The sequence below is a fragment of the Drosophila eugracilis genome, unplaced genomic scaffold, assembly GCF_018153835.1.
Source record: "Drosophila eugracilis isolate 14026-0451.02 unplaced genomic scaffold, ASM1815383v1 contig_408, whole genome shotgun sequence".
Lineage (NCBI taxonomy): Eukaryota > Metazoa > Arthropoda > Insecta > Diptera > Drosophilidae > Drosophila > Drosophila eugracilis.
Window position 1 is genome coordinate 1,050,777 of NW_024573270.1, and position 24,149 is coordinate 1,074,925.

The 24,149-nt window shown below is 33.7% G+C and overlaps 2 protein-coding genes across 6 annotated transcripts in view; one reads left to right on the top strand and one right to left on the bottom strand.

Moving 5' to 3' along the window:
* LOC108103830 overlaps positions 1–11,299 on the bottom strand; it is a 65,709-nt gene extending 54,410 nt beyond the window's left edge. For 2 of the 3 annotated variants that reach the window (XM_017209516.2, XM_017209518.2), the window contains exon 1: positions 11,015–11,299. The gene's annotated coding sequence lies outside the window, so the exon portion shown is untranslated. The remainder of the gene's footprint in view (positions 1–11,014) is intronic. The other variant, XM_017209517.2, reaches the window with a different exon arrangement.
* A 2,502-nt stretch (positions 11,300–13,801) lies between these two features.
* On the top strand, positions 13,802–16,310 carry LOC108103941. Of its 3 annotated transcripts, none has more exons than XM_017209701.2 (2): positions 13,802–14,311; positions 15,458–16,310. In XM_017209701.2, exons 1-2 carry the CDS (start codon positions 13,919–13,921, stop codon positions 16,013–16,015), a joined length of 951 nt encoding a protein of 316 aa, XP_017065190.1. In that variant the 5' UTR covers positions 13,802–13,918; the 3' UTR covers positions 16,016–16,310. The 3 variants fall into 3 exon arrangements, with proteins under 3 accessions (XP_017065190.1, XP_017065188.1, XP_017065189.1); XM_017209699.2 differs by lacking the exon at positions 13,802–14,311 and adding an exon at positions 14,556–15,224 and having other exon boundaries at positions 15,425–16,310; XM_017209700.2 differs by lacking the exon at positions 13,802–14,311 and adding an exon at positions 14,566–15,224.
* Positions 16,311–24,149: the final 7,839 nt, after the last annotated feature.

Here is a 24,149-nt window from a genome sequence, read left to right on the forward strand (position 1 = left end):
CAAAAATCAAACAAAAAAAATGCGAAAAAAAAATGTATTTGACCGTAAATTTGTGTGTGCGTGTGTGTGCCCGCCATATACACATTTAATAATTTCTTGTATTTCATTATTTTCTTTATTTATTTTGATTTTTTTTTTTTTTTTTTTTTTTTTTTTATTATTTTTGTTAATCCTCTAAACGAACCGAACCGAAAAACACGACAACGCAAACGAAACGAATTTTTCCATTAATTAACAGCTTTTGCACACGTTTTTTTTTTTCTTCTTTTTTCATTACTTTTTTTTAGTCATCTCGCTGTCTTGCTCGCTCCCTGGCTCGCCCCTTCTCTTTCGCTCTATCACACAAGACACACACCGAAAAAAAAGAGGCAAAAACAAAAGAAGTTTACTTTGTTTTTATCATCCAACCGGCGACGAACGACGACGTCCATTTTTTTTCAACCTGCAAAAAAGTAAGGAAAAAACACTGATTAGTTGCAAAAAAAGAAATGAGAATCGATAGCAGGAATAGCAGGTTAGATGATTAGAAAATCGATAATGGCCATAAATATTCCAGCAGATAATGTCATTCCCCTCTTGCCATAAACACCCCTTCAAAAAAAAAAACAACAAAAACAACATCGAAAACCTGAAGTGCAGAGCACATTATCACGTCTGCGATTATTTCTGTCATTGAATTGCCCAGCCATCGCAATCCGACTTTTTGTTATCGATAATGGGGCTTAAAGGTATTTCTACGGTCAAAAGTCCTCCAAATCGTGTCTTCTAAAGGCCAACGGCAACGTGGAATACGGAAAACCAAGTCAGTGAGTGAGTACTCCAACTTAAATGACAATAAGTGTCACTTTGCTTTACTATCTGGTTATCGATAGGCAATTTTGATACCCAAATCAAAAAATCTTGCTCTTTCATGCTAGTTAAAAGCAAAAATAATTGAAAAGTCTTAATATAATTTAGGTCGTAAGTAGACTCTAAAAGAATTTTTTAGCAGGCCACAATTTCGTATAGAATCCGGTTATCAATCGATTATTTCGATTACCAACACAATTAATATTATTTAAATGTGTTAATTTTATTTGCTTACTGAAAATAAAACAACTTAAACGTTTAATATTGGTGGAATAGATAGATCTATAAAGAATTTCTTATCGATCGATTATTTCGATTGTTAAATACGTTAGTCTTACTCATTTATATTACAAATAATTGTTAACTTTAATAGATGTGCTACATCTTAAACTAAAAATAAGTCATAACTAAAAAAACACACCCAACAGTAACTATCTACCGATAATTTCGATAACCAATTTAAGTAAACTCTTGAAAAAACCTCAAAAATCTTTTAGGATGTAAATAATTCCAACTATATTTGCGTGTCATTAAAGATTTAATGAACATTAGCAGTAATACAAGTAATATAAGTTCTAAAAATATCTATTTCCATTGTCAAACATGCGTTTTGAGTGCTTACTAAACCACTATTCATTAAGTTCCCATCATTATTTTGAGAAAAGAGGCAATTAATGAATCAAATGAAATTCACGGACTTCAAACCAAGCGAAAATGATTCGACTGATTCTATTCGAAATGGTTTTTTGTTTGGTTTTCGTTAAATGCAAATACAGAAATAATAAATATAATTATTCCGGAATTTGCTCATTAAGTTTTTAACGATTCGTTTCGCCAAATTGCTTTGCAAACGTAAATTGCAAACAATATCAGAATATATGTACATATGTATATACAATAAGAGAAATTCAGAAATATCTTTATGTTACATCTAAATAAGGAAATACAGTACAAACCAAACCCAAAGCTTTTTGTTTATATACATTTTTTCCGCATTTTTAATGCTTTAATTTCAAGAATTTCTGAACGTAAGCCGCACTTTTGTTATAAAAAAAGTTTCTTCCTCGTCTTTTTTTTTTGTATACCTGCTAAATTTATTTCAGCACCCAATGGAATTGAAGCGCTTTAAAAGCAGAACTCATCAATAATTTTTCGCCCACTCATCTATCATTCGATATAGCATATATGTATGTACATATATAAGTGTACATATATATAATGTACAAACATACATACATAAATGGAGATATGTACGAAAAACGGAGGAAGAAGACAGCTGCCCTGGGTAGAAAATCATGGGTGCTGAAGTTTGGCAACGTTGCTATGAAAAACTCTCCAATATTTTTGGCCACATGTTTTTCTGGCTCTGCCACCGCCTCGGCTGACGTCGCAGTCAGCGTTTTTATTTCTATTCCTTCTCCAACACCACCGCCATCCCTCATGCCTTTTGTTTTATTTTGTTATTTTGCAATTTTTGCAACTGTGTTTGCTTTTAATGAAAGCAATTAAACTGCACCAGCCGCAAATAAATAAAACAACAGCAAAAGCAACAATGCGGTGAATGCAAACAACGGACGAAGCGAAATAGTAAATTAAATTCACACTACGAAAATTGAATTGAATTTAAGATGCGAAAATTAAGCACGAAATTCCAGTAAGGTATAAAGCAAAATAGAAGAAGAAAAACAAGAAAGAGGAGAACGATATAATAAAAAATAAAAGAAAAAAAACTCAACCAAGCAGACGAAAGCAAAGTTGCCAAACTTCACACGCCGAACACGAAGGATAGAGCGAGACGGGAGAAGAAAAAACTTAAGCACGCGTAAGATTAAAGTAGCGCTGTTGCCGAATTTCACTAGCAGCATGGCAAAAAGCAAAAAGCAGAGAAGCAAAAAGCCAGAAAACAGCCCCAGCGCAAACAAATTAATAAAAATAACAACACACATACAATAGCAGACAGCGAAAATATATATGTAAAAAAAAAGAGGCTTAAACTAAACTATACGAAGAAAAAAAAAATAAATGAAAATAGGAAAAACAAAAACGTAAAAGCAAAAAAAATAATCACAAGCAAAAGCCAACAAAGCAGCATTATAATAATAATAATAGCATACAAAAGAAACTACAGTGAGCTCTCTGAACTAGATAAAATAGTACCCTCAGCTAATTAATTAACTAGTTCTTTTATTTAAGAATATTTAGTTGCAGCAATTAAAGTTTTAGATTATAGATTATATTTAAAACAGAAATATACATAAATAAATATGTGTGTCTGACTTTCATATGCTATGTAGTTCACATGGGTTCACTGTATCGAGTGTACACAGTACAAAAAAAAAGAAGAAACCAACTTAAAGAAGAAGACGAAAATGATGCCGAGGCAAATGTTCAAGAGCGAGCGAGAGGGAGAGGTAGATAAAGTGGAGGAGCAAGTGAGAGCGGGGGAATTTTAGTTAGCGAAAGAGAGATAGCAACACGAGGGGGATCTGCGCACAAGTCAAGCGGAAGACAGAAAGAGAGGGAAAAGGAGTGATAGCAAGAGAGGGAACAACAAATAAACCAAGCAAGCAGTAATGGAGCAAAGAAGACAGGCAAAGAGGTATTGGGGGGCCAACCAAAGGATGAAAGGGAAACAGTGGAGCGATGAGAAGTGAAGAGGAAATGAGGGAGAGGCCACTGCTGAGGTTGAGCAAAAACAGAGAAGCAACAACAACACAAACGCGGGACAAACAGTGGCGCCCAAATTACTAACTCACAAAATATGCCAGTCATTTTAAATAATTTGTAATAACGAACAACATTATAACAAAAAACCGTGCTAATATAATTCTTGGACCACAAGACTGTATTTTTTTATGCAAAATAGATATTTCAAATGATATTTATTAAATAACAATTACACCAATTATTCAACACAATATAAAGGCAAACTGTATTGGATTATCAAAACGATCGTAATCTGCATCTTGTTGAGAAGTAAATACGTACATATGCATATATATATATAACACTTGCATAAATAAATCAATTTGATTACTGCAATTTTTTCCGAATTAAATTACTGCAATTGCACAGGTGCTATTATTGCAAACACCACTGTATACATGTAGATGTACTGTATATGTATGCGTATACTATGCCAAAGCAAACAGTAGGCGGCATGGCGAATGGAATGGTAAGAGGAAGTGTTCAAGAGGATGGTGGGCGGTGTATGAAGCAAGAGGGGGAGGATGAAGAGACATCGTGCGCAGGAACGTTCGTGTTTGCACGTGTGTTGGTGTGGGTAAAAGAGTGCGGGTGACGCAACAGCAACAACAAGTGCAAGGCGGCAGAGCCGTTGGCAACTGAATACCATACACATACACATACTACGCAGACATAAAACTCGCAACGTCATAAAACGAATCGGACAACAAAGCGACCAAGCGACTAAACGACGAACGACGCGACAAAGCGACGACGACAAAACGACAAACTCGCACAAATACAAATTCCCCAGAGAATCAAAGTGCCAGAAAGAGATATAGAGAGATGGGCGGCTGGTAACAAGTGCGAGCGAGATGCGGCGATGCTCTCATGCCAAGTTGTTGTTGTCTGCTTTTATTCTTGTACTTTTAACCCACCCACCTCCTCCTTCTTTTAGACTTTACTTTTTGGGCTATTTTCTGCATTCGCTTTTTCGACAATTTAAAAGTTCAGGCAAAATGCAATGCAGAAATATATTGTAGCAGAAAAAATTAAATATTTGCCATAAGCACACGTTGGAACTAAATTGGTATTACAATGTATACTAAGGTCATGCTTTTATGGGTTAATATTCTTATTTTGGACAAATGGGAAAATATATACAAAATGAAGTAATTTCTTTTCCTACAGTTTAACCTTTGATTTCTCACTAATTTTGAAAAATGGGAAAGTAAGGATTAGGACTAACCGAATTTATATATGTTTATATTTATTACTTATTACAGAAAATGTAATGGGATCATTTAACCTCTTCTTTCCAAAAAATATTCTATTACATAAGAATAGTATTATTTTACTCCAAAAATATGATAGAAATAAATGAAAAGATATATTCTCTAACGAAAAACAAACTAAACTTGATAAATTTAAGATTTTTGCTCTTGCTGCCGAATTTGCTTGGCTGAAAAGATTCAGCTTCCTCTGAAAATAGCTTAATTTCCAAGTGAAAAGCGGCAACAACGCATTTTGGCTCCCACAAAGTGCAGCAACAAAAGCGAGACTCTCTGTGTGTGTTTGTGTGCATGAAAAATGATAGGACTTACGGAAAGAGAGGAGAGGCGAAGAGAGCATGATAAAAAGAAGGGGAGCAGAGGTGGGCGGGGAGGTAAAAACGAGTCTAACGAGTAAAACGCAGCAACAAAAACAACAGCAATAAACACGGCGCGCAAGGTGAAACACGTACAAAAGAAAAAGAAAATAACCATGTAAAGAGGGGGGGTTCGAGAGGGAGAGAGAGCGATATAATAATAATAATAATTGTGGAGCACATACACACACACGCAGATATACACGCATGCCTTTGACTGTTTTATTCATGCACATGTGTGGGTGGTAAAAGCCTGGAATATGCACATACATAACTAAAGTAAAAAACATACATACAGACAGGAAAAAAAGGTGAACCAAAAAAAAATTATAAGGAAAAACAACAAAAAATCACGAGTAGGCCGAAAGCAATTTATTTCAGATAAGCGCCGCTGTCGGCGTCGCAGCCAACGTCGCTGGCTTTAGGCCTGGCTCTTGCTCTTCTTATATTTTCCTCATGTACCCCACCACACTGGCACCACCACCTCTTTTCCTCGGCCATTTCCCTTTCCACTTTTCGGTGTTTTGGGCAAAGTAAAGTATTGATTTTTCGTTTCGTTTTGAGCTTTAATTTAGTGCGCCTGGCTTTTTATTTTCGGGCATTTTTATATGGGCGTATTAAAACACAGTGGAGGTTGAGAATTATTTTATGGAATTCTACTAAATTGTATTAAATATCGAAGGTATGAATTCTAATATCTCAAGAAGTTTTAAGAACATGTATGATTATTTCTTATTTTTTGAATTCGGTTAATGATTTTACGTTTGACTAAAATGCTTAAAATAAAATATTCACATTATTTGAAGTTTTTTAGCATAATAAATTGTTATTATTATATAAATAAGTTTATCATTTCTCTAGTTTTAACGATAAGTAAGAAAAAATTAAATTTTCCATTGGAATAAAACAGTTTTAATCAATTACAACTATTATTTCATCCGCAGGTGTAAGATATTTACTTCTTTTACCGCTGCAAGTGTGTTGTGCATGTGTTTTTGTTGCGTGCGTTTGTTTTATCAGTTACAACTGTTGTTTCTTGTTGTTTTTGCCTGGGAAAACGTGTTTCCACCTCAAAAAGTTTCCACCGTAGGTTGCACATTTACTTTGTTGTTGCATGTTATTTCTGCTTTTTTTTTCTTTTTCCTTTGCGAAAACACGAAAATATCTACCCACCGAAAAAGAGACACGCACGTACACATTGTTGTTCGAATTTCAAAAAGTGCAGAAAAGCGCAAAAAACAAAAAAATAATAAATATTTCAATATTATTAAACACACATGTGCTGCACATGTGGTTTGGTTTCTTAGTTTTTGTAATTTCGCTATAATAAATCAGCGCAGAAATCTCAACGAATTTATTATATAGCATGTGGTTTTTATACATTTGAATTTGCATTTAAAATGCAAGAACAAAAAATTCAAAAAGTATCAACTTACAAGAATTCTTTCATTTCTTTCGGTTTTTAAGTAATACAATTACGGTAAATGTTTGTTTAAAAGATTCCATAACCAAAAAATGTTTATGGATAATGAATCAGCAGGCAAATCTCCAAAGAGTCTCCACAAAAAGCTTTATAGTTCCGTTTAGTCTTTCTTCTTGCGTTTCTTTTCTTTTTTCGTTCCTTTCTTTTTCTCCTCGTCTTTCAGGTTCAAGAACATTCGCGAGTGGCGAAGATAGTGAGAAAGAGCATGGTACGAGGGGTATGGTAGGGAAGGCAAAGCAGGGCAGCAAGAAAAAGGAAGGGGAGATAAGAAAGCTGCGAGATAAGAACAAGAACAAGAGAAGCAAAGAATTTGCTTTTAAATTACTTTCACATGTTCAAAGTTTGCAAATGGAATAATAAAGAGTAAATTTCACAAAAAGGAGGGAAGAAAATAAATAGAAGAGAGTAAATACACACATACATACACATACAAACATATACAAAGTATATGGAATGATCTACATTTGCTGGCGGGAAAAATGAAATATACAAATTATTGATATCAACTTTGACTTTTGTGCTGTGCTTTGTTTCGTTTGTTTTTAAATTGTTTCTTCTTTTTTTTTTTTTAAATTTGTGTTTTATTGTTTTTGCCGCTGCCAACACAAAAATTCCATTAAAATGCCAAGTGACAGTTTTTTCTCCGCCTCTTTCTTTTCTTTTTTTTGTGTATTTTATATTGCCAATCAGATTTGCTTTTTAAATTTTGCAATGGGTTAAAACATGTACAACCTTATATTTAACAATGTAAATATTAAATCGATTGATTTATTATTTAAATTTTTTTTGAAATGTTTACACAATTTAATTAATTTTTAAACAATATTTGATGGCAAAAGTACATGTTATGGTAAGGGTTAATAGTTAGTTCTAATGCTTTATAAATCATTACAAAATAATAAGTATTTATTCTTTACATTTTTTATTTACTGCAATGGCAAAACTAAAGTTCCATCTAAGGGTTAAAGCGTATACCTAGGCACAAGGACGATGCTTCCTTTTTATCTACGATTTTCCTACATTTTATTTTGACTTTTTTGTTCTCGATTTGTTCTTTATCTCCTTTTGCCATTCTACGGGAAAGGCAAGGTTGCCAAACTTCATTCGAACGTGAATTTTATTCTTTTTTTTTTTTTCTGTTTTTTGAACGTGTATTGCGTATTTCTTTTTGTTTTTACCAACTCTGTTTTTGTTGTTGTTCGGTTTTTGTTTCTCTTTCTGGAGGAGGAAAAATCAATATGCGGATTGCGATTGCATTTAAATGAACAAGAAAACGGCAAAAGATTGGAAAAAAATACTTCTTGTTTTAGTGTCTTAAATATGAACTAAAAAATAATAATAAAATAAAGTTGTTTTACTTTTATACCGCATAAAGTCGTAGAATAATGTATTATTTAAAAACAATGTAAATTTTAATTGCTTTAAAAGTCAAATCATGAAGATATTGTTAATTTATTTATTTAAAAATCTCTGCTACTTCCAATTCTTTTATTTAATGTTTAAATGTTTTTTTATTTCAATTACTTATATATTTATGTATGTATTGTATGTGTGTGTGTATGGTATTAAATAAAAAATGGTGAGCGAAGCTAAAAAAAAAAACCGGTTCAACAAGAAATTCTACGAGCGGCTTATAAGAAAAAGAAAAACCATAAAAAAAATCAACAAAATAACAAAAAGCAAAGACAAAAAAGCAACAAAAACCACAGGCCACGTATGTATAACTTAGCTATATACAATTATATAGGTATATATGCCTATATACTATATAGCTATTCACATTTAAAACAGAGAAAAGAAATTTGGTAAAACACAAGTAATATTTGCATAATTCCAAATGCTAATTGGAGATTGGAATACAAATATATATATATATATAAAGATATAGAAGAGCTACTCAAAAGGCAATGCCAGAAAAGGTATAAATAAATAAAAAATAAACTACAAATCTATGCAAATATATACCGCATATTAAGAGGAACAACCGATAAAGAACCTCAAAGAATAGACACAAAATAATGTAAAAGATAACAAAAAAAAAAAAAACTTGATATTTTTGGCGCCAGAGAGAAGCAAGATGAAGAAAAGAAGATGATGATGAGAAGTAAAAGAGAGCAAAACTTTAAACTCACGTGGAAAATGCTTACACCAAAGATCTTTGATCGTAGTTTGTTCAATTTTTATAGGGATGTTTTTCGAACCAGTTTGGAAAATATTTATATATAAAAAAAAAATACAATGAATAAATACTTGTACATTTTTGGGGTTATTTTTTGGTTTTTTGAGAGTTTTTTGTTAAGATATCTAAAGTAAAGTAAACCTTTCTAACAAATTTCTCAACTACTAACTTCCCTACAAATGCCAGGTTTTTGGAAAAACTTTTTAAAATTTTCTAAAGTAACCTTAGTAGAAAAGTCTAGTTATAAGATTTATCAACCTTTATGTTAGTTCCCCTTTTAACTATAAGGCTTTTTTGAAAGATTTTTCAAGTTTTCTTAAGTACAATAAATGTAAAAGACTTAAAATCCATTTTATCAACTTTTTCGTTAATTTAACAATAGTTTTATAATTATTTACTTTAAAATTCAGACACATTTAGGCCACATAGCTGTTAAATAATTAAAATTAAATAATAATGCTTTTATAATTCAACATCAAAGATTTTTACTTAGAATTGTAAAAAAAAAACTTTGTTACTTTTCGTTTCAAATAAATGCAATTACAATCCAATTGGCAACAAATTCCAGTTCTAAATATTGGAATATTTTTATTTTTAAGCTAAAACTTACATATTGATTAAAAGAAGAAAAAATCCACATGGGAAAATGAAATTTGAAATTGCAAATATGTTTAAAATATTAAATATCAAAGAAATCAACTTTTTGAAACTTTGAAAAACATGTTAAAATTTTTATACAAATGATGATTTTATATTTCTTTGCTACATTTATTAAGTTCCAAAATTATATTAATAATATTTAAATTCCAATTCCAATTCTTTTACTCTATTTTAAGACCTTAAGTTGTGATTTTTTGTAACTTTTAAAGCTTTTTTGTAGTCACATGAAACTAAAATAAACATGCTTTTTATATATTTAAACACAATTTTTAATTTTGCCAACTCAAATTATATGAAATATATAAAGATTATTTTATTTTTAATTAAAAGCTTAAAAGATAAATTAAACTACTTGTTTAACCAATCAAAAAACAAAATATTAGTTATGATTACCAAATTTACAATAATTAAATATCAAAATAAAAACATAAAACTAAAACTACATTCGAAAGTCAAAAATATAAAAATTCTAACTACATGATCCCTTTTTTTTTTTTTTTTTTTTGAAAATTTATCATTAAAACTTTAAAATATAATTAGTATACATATTTCAGGGATTCCCTATTTAAAACTTTTAACTTTTTTTTAAAAAAATGTTTGCTAACCTTAAAACCACCTAAATTCTGCTGTTAAAACTGAGCCAATAATCTGTGAGTTTCGTTATTAAAAACTATTTTATTTTTTTTAACCTTAAAAAAAGCCTAAATTCTACTATTTAAACACGTTTTTTTTGTTATAAAACTTACCCGCTGGTCGATGGTTGTAAATGTTGTAAATCCGCGTTGGAAAAATCCATGAGAATCCACTATAATCAGTTTTCTTTATAACTTTCCTTTCTTTTAGGCATTATTTTTATTTTTGTTTTATATATAAACTATAAAAAACGGCACACAAATAGCGCGATAATTTATTTTCTATTGATTTTTCGCATCTTTTGTAATGTAAACAATAAAAAAAAGTTAACTTTATCTGCATATATATTTGTATTATATATATCTGATACTTATATATATATAACATACAAATTTCTTGTATTTTTATTGATTTTTTCGTATTATTTTATATATTTTTTTTAGCACAGGGCGTTGTCGGCCCAAAAAAATTGTGTTTCTTTCTTTTTTTTTCTTCTGTCGGTTAAAAAATTCTCTCCGCATATGTATGTGTGTGTGTGAGTGTGTTTGTGCGATTTATTTTAACTATATTTCTTTTATTTTTTTTTTTAAATATTTTAAACAACAACAAAATTAGAACACACGCACACAAACATATTTAGAAATTTTTCCACTTTAATGAGAGAGCGAGCAAGAGAGGAAGACAGACAGAGAGAGAGCAAGCGAGCGGAGAAAAAAAATCGCGACGCAATTTTTATATATATTTGCCTTTTTAATTTATATTTGATTTGCAGCTTAAATATTTCTTTTTTTTATTTGCTGGCACACCGACACACACGCACACACCAACTTGAACACACGCACGCACGAGTATTTCTTTTATTTCTTTCTTCTTTTACTTGTAATATATATTTCCTTTATATTTGGTGTGATTTTTGTTGTTGTTTTGAACGTATTGCGTTGCACATTTACCTCGGTTAATTTTTTGTGAATTTGTTATAAATAAATTCGCAACGTATATGTTATCTGGCGCAAACGTTGTCAATTTTTCACATGCTCTGCGCGCAGCACACACCCGAGTTTTTAGCCATTGAACAACGACAACGTTCACAGAGCAGAGCAGAGCACGGAGCAGCGCAGCTGCCAGCTGCCAGGCTCGATGGCAGCGACGCCAGCAGAGTACCGTCGACAGAGCCAACTGCAACCGCAACTTCATCTACTTTTAATCTTCTTTCATTATTTAATGGTTATTTGTGTGCAAAAAAAAGATAGTTAGTAAGAGTAAATAACAGATAAGGATTTAATCTTATAATTTGTATAACATTTTAAGCAAAATATCATTTTAATTTAACAAAGAAAATCAAAAAGCGGCAATGCGAGAGAGAGAGAGATGCCTGGCTATTCGCTGTTCGAACTGCGAACATGCAACCTCTAGCGACCGTTTCGAACCGCTTCTCAACCGTTACGAACAGACTGAACAGTGACGTCCCCAAATTTTGGACACTATGGGTAGCTATAAAATGGGAATTAAAAGCTATTAAATATATTTGATATAAAAAGGTGGGAAATGGTAAAAATATAAATAAAGAAAAATATATATGCTATATATTTATTGAATGAAATCTTAAAAATTTTGTAAAATTAAGAATGTGGGTTAGCTTAAGACTGTATAAAACTGTGTTTTTATGTATTAACCATCATACATTTTATATTTTATGGATTTTTAAAGTGATTTATGTATTTATTTCAACATATTTTAAGAATGTATACTTTTTTTGAATAAAATATTTAAAGTTATTTAATAAACTTGCGCCAATTAAGATTTAGTTTTATACGAAATTTCCTAAAGTTGTCTTTGGATTAAATTTAATACTTATTTGATTTGCCTACAAATTTATAAATTATACCATTACTAACTTTAAAATCATTCTTTTTAAGAAAAAAATAATATATAATAGTTATGTGTTTGTTACTTATTGTTAATATATAATGATAATGATTTAAATTTGTATCTGTTTTCTTTATATATTTTTTTATATTTTCGATTTATTTTAACGAATTTCCTAGTTTTAAAAATCATAAAAACTCTGTTATTTATACAGTTCTTATTTTACCCATGTTTCCCACACATTTTCCACATATTTTTCCCCATATTTTCCACATTGTATTTCCCCCCCCACCTTTCCATATGAAAACTTTCCATGAAAAATGTTTGCCATTGAGTAACCCGAGCTTTTCGCATGGCAAAACAGTTTTGATAAATTGAAAAATGAGCATTTGCAATGGTTTAATTTTCGTTCTTGCGTATTTTCCACACCCCTCCCCCCTCCACACCGTGATCATTTTCATTCGTCTGCCTTCATGTGTTTTGTTTTTCCTCTGCTTCCCCCGTTTTTTTTTTTGTTGTTGTATTTTTTTTTCGTCACTTGCCAATTTGCAGTGAAAGTGAAATGCGCTGAGCGCAGGCGGTTTGCAAAGAGGGAGGTGGGGTGGCCGGGTGTTATGAGGGGTCACGCGGGTGTGGGGCGTGAAAAGTGGGTGGCGGTGGGTGGTGCAAAGGGCAACGGCCAGCGTAGGCCGAGCCTAAATACAACAACAACAGCAGTAACAACAGAAAGAAAAGAAAAGCAAAGAAAATAAGTCAAACACACGTGCGATTTACCTGCACAATTTTCCTTTTCCAGTCGCGATTTTCCGTCAATTTAATGCAGTTTTTCTTTGCTGTGTAGATTGGGTTACTTACAGTTATTTAGTTTTTGGGATTTTGTTTTTGATTTAATTCTATTTTAGTTTTTTGTTATAGGTTTTATTGAGTTTCAGGCAGTGTATATTATTTATTTATAATATAAATTCGTTTCTAATAGCTTTTTTGGTTTTAATAGTTTAATTAGTTCATAGAATTTTAAGTTATTAGCTATTTAGTTGAGTGTTTTTGTAGATTATTTTTAGTTTAAATCATTTATTCGTTTTTTTGTTAGCTATTTTTTGCATAAAAAGTTTGCTTAAACAAAGAAAACTTAAGTTATTTGCACTTTAAGTTGTTTCCTGCTAATATATTTGTTTTTTTAAGTTAACCCTGTTATTATTAGTCCTTGTAGCCCTCTCTTTTCCACTCTATATCTATCTCCCCCTCATATAAACCTCCTACCCCTGTTTTTCCTCTATCTTTACTATTTTTTATGACTTTTATTCTCCACTTTTGTACTTGTTATTGCTTGCAACCGGCCGGCGGAAGACTTGCAACATTTTCCTAAGCACTTTTATAGTTGTTATTGTTGTTGTTGCTATTGTAGTTCTTTTTTTTTTTGCTTTTTCCATTTCATTTTGTTCAACCCTAGTTTTCTGACAACGTTGCCGATTTTCAATGCAAAAAAACACAAACACAGGCACACATAAAACTGGCAACGTCGCAACATGTTCGAAGCGAACTGAAAACTGGCAACGTTGCTTTCGAAGCGGTTGATGGAATGGTTATGGAGAGAGGGAGGAGGCAGCTTGGCAACTGCTGCAGCAGCAGCAGAGGCGACATTTTATAACAAACATAAATAAATAAAATTTAAGAAATGAAAAAATGAAGCAGAAATAGAAAGGGAAAAAGATAAAGAGCGTGGGAGGGAGAGAGAGAGAGAGGGCGTAAAAAGACGCTCACACACGTTGCACTTGCATGACATACCGCATCATACAAAGCCAAACAACAAACGTTCAATACGAACGTGGTAAAGTGATAATATACTATATATTCTATATATATATACTATATATACTATATAGTATAATAATAATAATACGAAATAAATAAGAAAATGTCCCGCGTAAGCGGCAATCATTTATACGATGAACCCGAAGTAATGGAGGAGTTCATCAGCTGTTATCGACATTTTACCGCCTTGTGGGACAGCAGTAGTGCCAATTATCTATCGAAACAGAAAAAGGAGCCCGGCTATCAGGAACTTTTGAAGATCCTGAGACGTGTCAATGGCGGCTGTTCCGTTCAAGATGTTAAGCGTAAAATCAACTCACTAAGATGCTGTTATCGTCGCGAAATCAAAAAGGTACAGTCCTCGGCTAATGGGTATCAACCGCGTCTCTGGTGGTTCCCATTGATGGACTTCCTGAAGCCGGTGCTCAATATTCAATCCCCAGTTCGGGTGAAATCGGAGAGCATGGACGATAGTCTCGATGAGACGAGCATGCAGGTAAGGAATTAGTTTAAATATTATCATAATATATTTATTATAATGTAAAATGTAGTATATGATTAACATAAGCTTATAGTTAACTATTTTAAGGACTTAGTGTGGCATGAAAAAATCCCTATGTATGTATATATTATAGAAATACATATAAGCATGACCATTCATCACTTTACAAAGAGAAGCTAAAAATAGCAGTTAGCTGGTTGGATTGCCTCTCTTAGCGCTTGTTCGACTCGGTTTGCCGTCGGTCGTACGACCAATAAATCGCGTGTCGTACGACAAGGAGTGTGGTTCATACTGCTTGCCTTTCAGTCTGCCAATGGTTGTTGGCCCATCGTTGGTCGTTGGTTCGCTAGTCGTCGGTCGTTCGTTCAACATGTCGCAGCACAGCCTTGCGGCGATTCCATATTGGAAGGAATTCTTTAAGATGTACCGGTCAATGCCAGAATTGTGGCAAGTAGGCAGTTTCCATTATCGCGATCGAGCACTAAAGGATCAATCTTATGGTAGACTCTTGGATTACTTGCGCCTTGCAGATCCGCATGCCAATATCCATACGCTAAAGCGTAAGATTAACAATTTCCGGACATCGTTTCGTCGGGAACTTCGCAAGGTCCAGGAAAGTGATAACTATGTCCCGACATTATGGTACTTCCGGGAATTGGAGTTAATATCTGATTTGGAAAACGGGAATTTATCAAGGACAGGAGTGTCGATGGTTCAAGATCATGATATGAGCTTGGAGCAAGAAGATCATGAAGACCAAGCTGATATCTCAGGATTTCAAATGTATAAGAAATCGCCGGAAATCCCGACCTATATGCAGCCTCATGATGGCGGCTTAGAAGAAAACCCTGGCGTGGATATTATCGAAGAATCCCAAAACGATTCAGTAGATCAGATGGCCAACAATGTAAGTGTATCAAAAGTGATATTAAGTTGTTTTCGGATTTGTAATTATAATATATCATCTTGTTAATAAAGTCTGGATATATACTTCATACATACATATGTATGTACTAGATGGATATTTGACTTAGGCCTGTAAATGTATAAAATTAATATAAGTTTGTAATTATTATCCCTAAAGTTCCTTAACCATTTCATTTATAGAGTATATTTCCACATTTAAAAATGTATTTAAAGGAGGAAGACATGTCAGAACACGAAGAGGATGTCCTACGTCTTGCGACCGTAGTCGATAATGAGCCAGAGCCAGAACCGGAAGTTGAAACCACCGAACCTGATCAGGAAATCGAACAGAAAGTCTTTGTATATGAATCGATGGCAATGGCTGGCAATAATAATATCATAACAAATAATTCCTATGCCAATCAATCTAGTTTTTCTCATATTCAGCATGATAGTCCGGCATCGATTACTACAGATACTAGCAATAACCGACGTAACCGTATCCGGCGACGACGTAGCACTAATGAAACCGATTACGTTGAAGATGCTAAAGCCCGTAGAACTGATCTAATGATACCGGATGCAAGTAGAGCTAGAGATAGGGAACGTGATAGGGATAGAGAAAATGATAGCGAGAACGAGTGTGAGCTAATCGGAAGACGAATGGCCAGCCATTTCCGGCATATGCGTCAGGATCAGCGACTCTACGCCGAAAGGATCATAAGTGAAGTGTTGGTCTACGGACGTATGAATCGTCTTTCGTTCGAGTCACGCTTCATCCCAGAGGGGTAATCGGATTCGATTTCAGTAACATCCTCTACAAAAAGTATACGAAATATTATTCTGATATCAAGACTTACTAACAACACTACATGATCACTTCGAAAAACTTTAATACCAATTTATAATTTTCATTTTTATAACTTTTCTCTTAGCTTTATAACGCCTTTTTGTTATTGAAAATAATTTAGAAACACAGCAACATCAGATATGTAATATCGCAACTGTCAAATATTGTGTATTAACATTATGTAACATCTTTTGTTTATTGTGAATTTGTTGTCTAAAATATAAGAATAACTCAATATTTTCTAACTGCCAAATAATGTTAGCCTTGAATGGGGGGAAAAAAACTATACTTTAAGGCAAAATAAAAACAGGTTTATCTTTAAATTGCGAATCCTAAAATTAAAGTCGATATTTCAACACGGTTGTAAAAATTTAATTAAAAAAAAAAAAATGTATTGTTAAGGAAAGAAAACTCAAAAGTGTCTATTTTTATATACGAATGTTTAATGCTTAATAAAAATTATATATGAATCAAAAAGGTATTTCTTAAGAATCGTTTTCCCAAAAGTTCAAACCGAAAAAAAAATTGTTTAAGAACAATTGAAAAACTATGTACATTTTAACCGCCTGCAACGCGACGCAAAAATGCAAAAATGGCAAATGCAAAGCAAGCGGCGAAAGACGAAAGGGTGGTGCAAAAAGGAAAGGGCGGGGGGAGGATAAGGCAACAAAAAAAGAGAAAGAAAACAACAACGAAACGAACCGGTTTTTATTCATTTTAAATTTGAGTGAGTGGTTCTGCATGCGAATCCGCCTCTCTTCCTCTTCTTGTTATTCAGCCTCTCCCTTATACCAGCTACTGCGTCGTCGTCTTCATCTGATTTTCTGCTGCTGCGCTGCTGACTGCGATTCTTTTATTCTTTTATTTTAGCTTTCTTTGCCTCGCCGCTGTGTTCTCTCATACTTCTTGTCCCCCTTTTTTGCTCCATCGTTTCTGTTTTTTTTTGCCGTTTCCTTTGCTTTAGTAACTTTAATTTGTTGGCATTGCCATTGCCGTTATACTGCTGTCATTGCCTCTCTGTCACGCATTCTATAGCCCTCAATGACGCTCTCTCTCTTTCTTGCCCTTTTACACATTGCTCTATTATCGCTGCACAGGAGAAAAAATACATATGGTATGGTAATATGATATGAATTTAAATGTGTAATGCTTTTGATGCAGTAGCTGTAAAACTGAAAATTAAACACACACAATATTTGATTTTTCTAATAAACTTTTTTTTTACATTCTAGTTGTTAAAGTATTTTTGTTTCTGTGCAGTTTTCGGTTAGGTCGGGTTCTATTTTCTTTTTTTTCTTTGTGCTTTCCTTTTTTTCCGTTAGTGAGCAAGGTGGTGCAAAAAGTAGATGGTAAATGGCAGAAGGGAGAAAAATAAGAGAAAGGGGTTGTCTTATGGGTTCTCTACATACATATACATATGTACATATGTATGTGTATGTATGTATGTATGAATGTATAACTGTATTTTTGTGCATCCAAGTCTATGTGTAATTATTTATGCATGCACGTAATAGATCACATTTTTTAACTGTTAATTGCATTTGGTAGCTTCCTTTGTTGTTGCTACAATTCCTTAGCCTTAACTCTTGAAATTTAAGAAAACGTGTTTCCGACTTTAATGTACAATCAAAAAATAAGTAACACACAGATTGAAATTTGTATTTTTAATTTGGATTATAAATTTCAGAGGAGTGGTTCGCATTCCTCGAGAATTAAGGATTAGTTTTAATATTTTGTTCTTTGTTTGTCTTTTTTCCGTCTGCACTCTTTTATCTTCGCTAATCTTTTATGCTTGCCTCCACCACATGTGGAAGTTTTCATTTTTCTTATTCGCTTTCTTAACGATTAGTTCTCCCCATATTTTGCTTTGCTGTCTTTTTCTTATTCAGCTGCTTTGCAATAAAAATAAGAAGAGGGAAAAGTAAAATGCCAAAAGGAAATAAGAAAAAATAAAAGCAGCAGCAGGTCATTAATAACTTTGTTGCCCTGTCCTTCCTGTTTTTTTTTTTTTTGTTTTTGTTTCGCCTTGCTCTGAATTTTTATTGCCGTTGGTCGTTACTTCGGGTTTTTCCCTTCTACTTCGTCCTCCACTACTAATACCCCTTATCAACCTTCTTTTTGCTGCCAGTTCTTACACTGAATGAAAGGAAGGTCGTAATATCGATGGTTAAGTTAAAAGGAATTTATTTATTTATTTAAGGATATAAAATCCAAATAAATAAATTTACTTAATAATTTTTATATGTAAATACTGAAATACATATAAATGTAAATAATTATCATATTAATTTATATTCCTTATATCATCACAACGTTTCGTTCCGTGTAGCCATTTTGCCGTTGGTGGTGTTTCTTTTTCGTGCTTTTATTTTCTTGTTGCCTGCTTTATTTTTGGGCTTTTCGCTTTTGATGTCGTTTTTGGTTGTTGTTGTAGCCGGCATTTAGCCGTCTCAGAAAAAAATAACAAAATTTAGCCAAATTACTGGCCTCCAGTTATTTGCCTCCTTTCCCCTACTATTCAAGTTTCTAAAGTAAATCACTGAACATAATTTGAATATCAATTTGTTCTTAAATATAAAACAATTTTTTAATAAAGATTTTTGTATGGATTTTTATTAAACCATTTGCGTTTATTTATTTTATTAAGAGCCTTAAATATCTTAAATTTAAAGCATATATTTTTGGTTAGTGCATTAAAAATGAAACTTGTACATTGTAGTTTCTGGAAAATTCGCATGTTTGAAAGTTTAGATGTCCACTGCGCTGTGTGTGTGTGTGTGTGTGTATGTATGCGAGTGTGTGTCGCCATTTGCCTTTCTCAGCGTCTTTGGTTTTGACATGTTGCCTCCACTTTCTGTGCCCCTTCATCCGTACCACTTCCTTCGTCCTTTTCCTCTGGCAAACAGTTTTTGGTCGTAGTCAACCGCAATAATCCATCCCCATCCCTTCATGTGTGCGTGTGTATGTGTATATTTGTGGCACAAAATGAAAATGGCAAAACAAGGTCAAGTGTAGGGAGCAAAGTTTGTTTGAGTGCACACACACGCACACCAACTACTAACATACACAAATATATACAAAGGTATGTATGTTCATACATATTTATAAATATATACAAAAAGTATGAAACATAAAGTTCACATAACTTTTTCATTAAGCGAAAACTCTTGAGATTCCTATACACATGAACGTAAATACATACATACATATGACCAATTTTGTTATAAATTGACAAACAAAAGTATTGCTCTTATTTGTGCTGTGATATTACTTAATTTTAAAGTTATCTTTTTGCATGTTTGACTTTGGACTTAAAACTATTAGCAAACCTCTTAAAATTACTTTCCAATGTTTTTTTTTTAATGTGGCTTTAAAGGTTAAAAGAGAAAAACAAATATATAAATACGTACATACATTGTACATATTTTTACATCTTTGTATGTAAGTTTTAGGGCTGTGAGTCACGTTCAACAGGCTCAGTCGCCGTTGACGTCGACGACAGCAGTGGCTCAATTTTGAGGTTAACTTTTTGACGACAAAATAATTTGCACAAAGGTGCAAAGTTTTTTGCGTACATTTTTTTCCGCCTCCTTTTTTTCTTTTTTGGAGAGCTGAACTTGACGGATGACACTCTGACGCTCTGCCTGGGTCTCTGTCGATGTCGAAGTCGACTGCGCAACGACACCTGTGGCTATGCGAAAAAGTCGTTGAAAAATAGGGGGGAAATAAATGGAATAAAATAAAACAACCCCCGTCTGAGATTTTGCTGCCAATTTTTCGCAGGCCTATGCAGTAATTCTCTATTGCCATCTCTTTCGCTTGCCCGAAAAAGGTGTGACGTAGAAAACAAAACACACACAAGCAAAACAAAAAAAAAAAGAAATGGCATAAAAAAAGCTTGGAAACAGCAGCTGAAAGTGTAACTAAAATACACACACATAAAATTATATGCCAATAAACACACATATACACACACAAGCAAGCGTTGCAAAAAAAGAAACCTAAATAAAAAATTAAATGGAAATTTCTGATATAAAACACACATATTCACACAAACACAAGCCCGCAGAAACGAAGTGAAGTTTGGCAACGCTGCACGACGACCGCGCAGTCGCCACAAAGCGACGCCGGCAGACACAAAAACAAACAGTAAAGAATGTTGCACGCGTGAGTGAGACGGGTGGGTGAGTGAGTGACAAAGTGAGTAAGCGCGTGGGGGAGTGAGTAAGCGAGCCAGTGCGTCAGAGAGTGCCATGCGTTGTTTTTGCGCAGCGCCGCTCGGCAACAGTGCACGGTGGGGCAAACTGCGACCAAAAGTGGACAGCAAAATATTAAGCCAACAAATGATGTTGTAAGCAAGCTTGCTAGCATATAGCTATAACATTTTATTTTGCTTGTTGTACATATATTAAAACTACACAATAATTCCTAGGTGAATATAAAAAAATATTCGTGGTTAATTAAAAAAAACTCATTGTAAGTTGATTTGAAAATAATCATAGTGAGTTTGATATTAGGCTACTGTACATTAGAAGCTGGTCGACAAGAAGAGAGACCAAAGAGCAAAAGAAAGGGATTGCAAAAAAACACATGCAGCCCTGTGCAAAATATGATGAACTAACTTCTACACGTCCAAGAAAACAGTTTATGGTGATATAACTTTCTACTTTCTACACACATTGTACTTATGTGTACTTATGTACACATGTGCTTGCAGATTTCATAAGAACTTTACAATCACATAATTAATTATTTGATATCAAATATGTGTTTTAGTTTTTATCATTTAGTAATCCAAATCCAGTTTGCCACAAGTAATCAACTAGATTGCCGAATTCGCCACTGGGTCGTCGTTTACCGCTTGGTTGCTTCTTCTTCACTCTCCTCTTCTCCTCCCACTCGCAAGCTCTTCCTCTTCGCGTTGGTACAAAAAAAACACAGTTTTTTTCGCTACAATTTGACACACAAAGCAGCTGTCTGCATAAGCACCGCACACATTCACATTGTACATACATTTATTGCATACATACATCTTATATATCTCACGCTGTGTTGCCATAGATACAAATATACGTACAAGCAGACACACGTAATTTATATATATATATGTGCATGCGCGTGAGGGAGAGGAAGCGAAAGAGAGCGGGAGAGGGCTATTTGTTATCTACTGCGCATTGTCTTGATGTTGTTTGCGTAGTTGTCTGTATATGTATATGAATGTGTTTGTGTGAAGATGAAGCAGAAGTGGAAGAGCAAGAAGAAGCACAACAGCATACCAAATAACTAGCGCAGACGTAAAATGAGAAAGAGGGTGAGCGGTAGAGAGAGAGGGAGAGCTCACAAATCAACATGACACGACCAACGTCAACAACAACAAGAAAAGCAACAACAAGCCAACAGAACAAACCGGCACATTCAACTTCAGCACACACATACAACATTCACACACGAAGTAGAAGATGATGACGATGAAGAAGAATACGAAGAGGTGGAGTAGGGAAAGGGGGATAGACGACTGAGACGCGAGACTGATGCGTGCAAGTGAGAGGGCACTAGGCGAAACGAAAAACCAAACGAACGCGTCGAAATAAATAAAGCAAATGCATACTGTAAGAAAAAGTTAAAAAATTCCTCCGATACAAGAAATGAACAAGTAATAATTATATTAAAAATATTAAAATGTTATATGAAATTCACTAAAATCAGTTATTACAAATAGCTATGTACATATAAAAAAAAGAAGCAAGAAAATAACCCACAAATGTTTCGCACTGTGCAACTACTCCAGCAAGGGTCTCACATAAAAATAACAAGAATAATAATATGAAAAGCGAAATAAAATGAAAGCATACGCAGAGTAGACTGCGAAATTCTTAAGGGTTTGGATTTTTTGGTTTTCTGTGTGTTGACGCTGGAGGGAGTAGAGAGGTGGTTACGACAGAGGACTTTGGCGTAACCCGAAGATGGACATGCAAAAAATATTCAGTGACTTGAAGCACAAAATGTTGGGGGCGAATTCTTGGTTATATATTTTGTATTTTTTTGTTGGTGGTTAAATAGAGTTTATAAGAGGAAGTTGGGGCAAAAAAACGGGTCAATCAGTTTGATAGCAGTAGCAGGAACGGGAAAGCGGGGGTTAACGTCTCATAATCCGCTTAAGATTCAGCGAACATCAGCGGGGCTCACCACGTGCTAAAAGTTTTTTTTCTTGTATTTTTTCTGGTTAGCTGCCAGTTATTCCCTTCGACTGCACGCTGTGAATCTGGATAACATCGCAATCCCCATATCTGCCAGCCCCATGACCTCCCTTCTTCGATTTTGGGTTCATAACCACATGCGAGTGTCAAAATAACGTGAGCGATTTATGCAGGTTAGGTTTTTTTTTAAAGAGAAAGAAAAGAAAAGCTATGCTTACTTTATGTAACATAACACAGTGGTAACATAAGATATGTAATTGCAAATATAAAATAAGAAAACATTATTAATTTTATTTTATATAGAGACAATATCATAATATTTACATGTACAATATGGGTTTGTATTAAAATAAATAATAGAACCTAAGGAGACAGCAGATTTTCATTATTTCAGCCTTTTTTTATTAAGTAATTTTAGGTTCAAGGCTTAAGGGGAGTTTTCCTGTCAGCTACAGTCTTGACGTCATCCTCCTCAACTTACATACATACATTGTATCTATTGTAAGTATACATATACATACATATGTATGCACATATTTGTTAACCCCATGACCCCCATGATTTCATACCCACAACAGCGTGAGATGGTCAAAATAACGTAAGCAAATTTGAAGTCTTAATTCAGTAACCCAAATATTCTTAAGTGAAAACTATTGAAGTTAAAAATATTATAAAAAAGCAGATAATGTATTTTAGGTACATATGTACATACATACATACATATGCATTAATACATTCGTACGTATAAAATAACTTTTATAAGTTTGCTAATCAACGAAATACAAACATATAAATTCACGTATCAAATTTACAATGTCCACTATAGAAAAATTTGCATTGTACTATATACGGGGTGTGACTTGCAAATCGTTTCAAATAAATTATGTATATGTACATACATATGTATCTATGTACATATGTTTGCATTCGGTGCCAGGTTCCGTAGATAAGGTGGGAACGTGATTCCCCTAACCGCAATTGGATGCGATCATTCGCCCCTGCGTCGTCAGCCTCTACGCCCTGCACCCAACACCTCCCTCCTATTTCCTATTTATAACCCCTCGAATTTCCCCCCGGATCCACTAGTTAAACAGCACATGTCTGTTCGTTTCGAGTGTTGTTGTTAATTTTTGTTGATGTGTTTTTATTTAGATTTTTTATTATCGCGCGCGCTCTTTTTTTTCATTTTCGGCTTATCATTTGTCCTACCTCCCGGTTTTTCCCTCTCCCTCCCCAACAATTTGTATTTTTTTTGCCTTAACCCACAATTAAAGTTGATGTGATCTTTGTCCGCAGCGCGGTCAATTCACAGTTAAGCCATATCAACAAAGATGGTTGACCGCGAGAGAAAGGGAGAACAAGAAAGATGTGGAGAGGGAGGTGAAGTAGGAGAATTCGAAAAGCGGGGCGTTACGGTGGTAGAAGAGGGAGAGCAATAAACCTAACCTGAATCTACAACAACTGGTCCTTCTGGTGGGTGACATTGCAGGAGAGAAAAGAAATGAAATAAATAATGAAAAGAAGAAAAGAAAATAAGAAAAAGGGGGAGAGTGAGGGACACAGAGAAGCCGAATAAGCGCAAAGTAGCGCAACTTGCGGTGACAACAACAACAGCAATAAGAATAACAACGACAACTAGAACAACAATCGACAGTTGCTACAACAATGATGTACAGAAGATACCGGTAAAAGTGTACAAAGTAAAATCAAATCGAAGAAGATTATAAAAATAATATAATGAATAATGAAAATTCTTTAAATGTTAATGATAGTTATTTTTAATTCTATTAAAGAAATATTAATACTTTCAAAAAAATAATATTAATTTTGTGCAAGGGGAAGGAGACCTTTTAACCAGGGTCTGCTGTGCCGTTGGCTT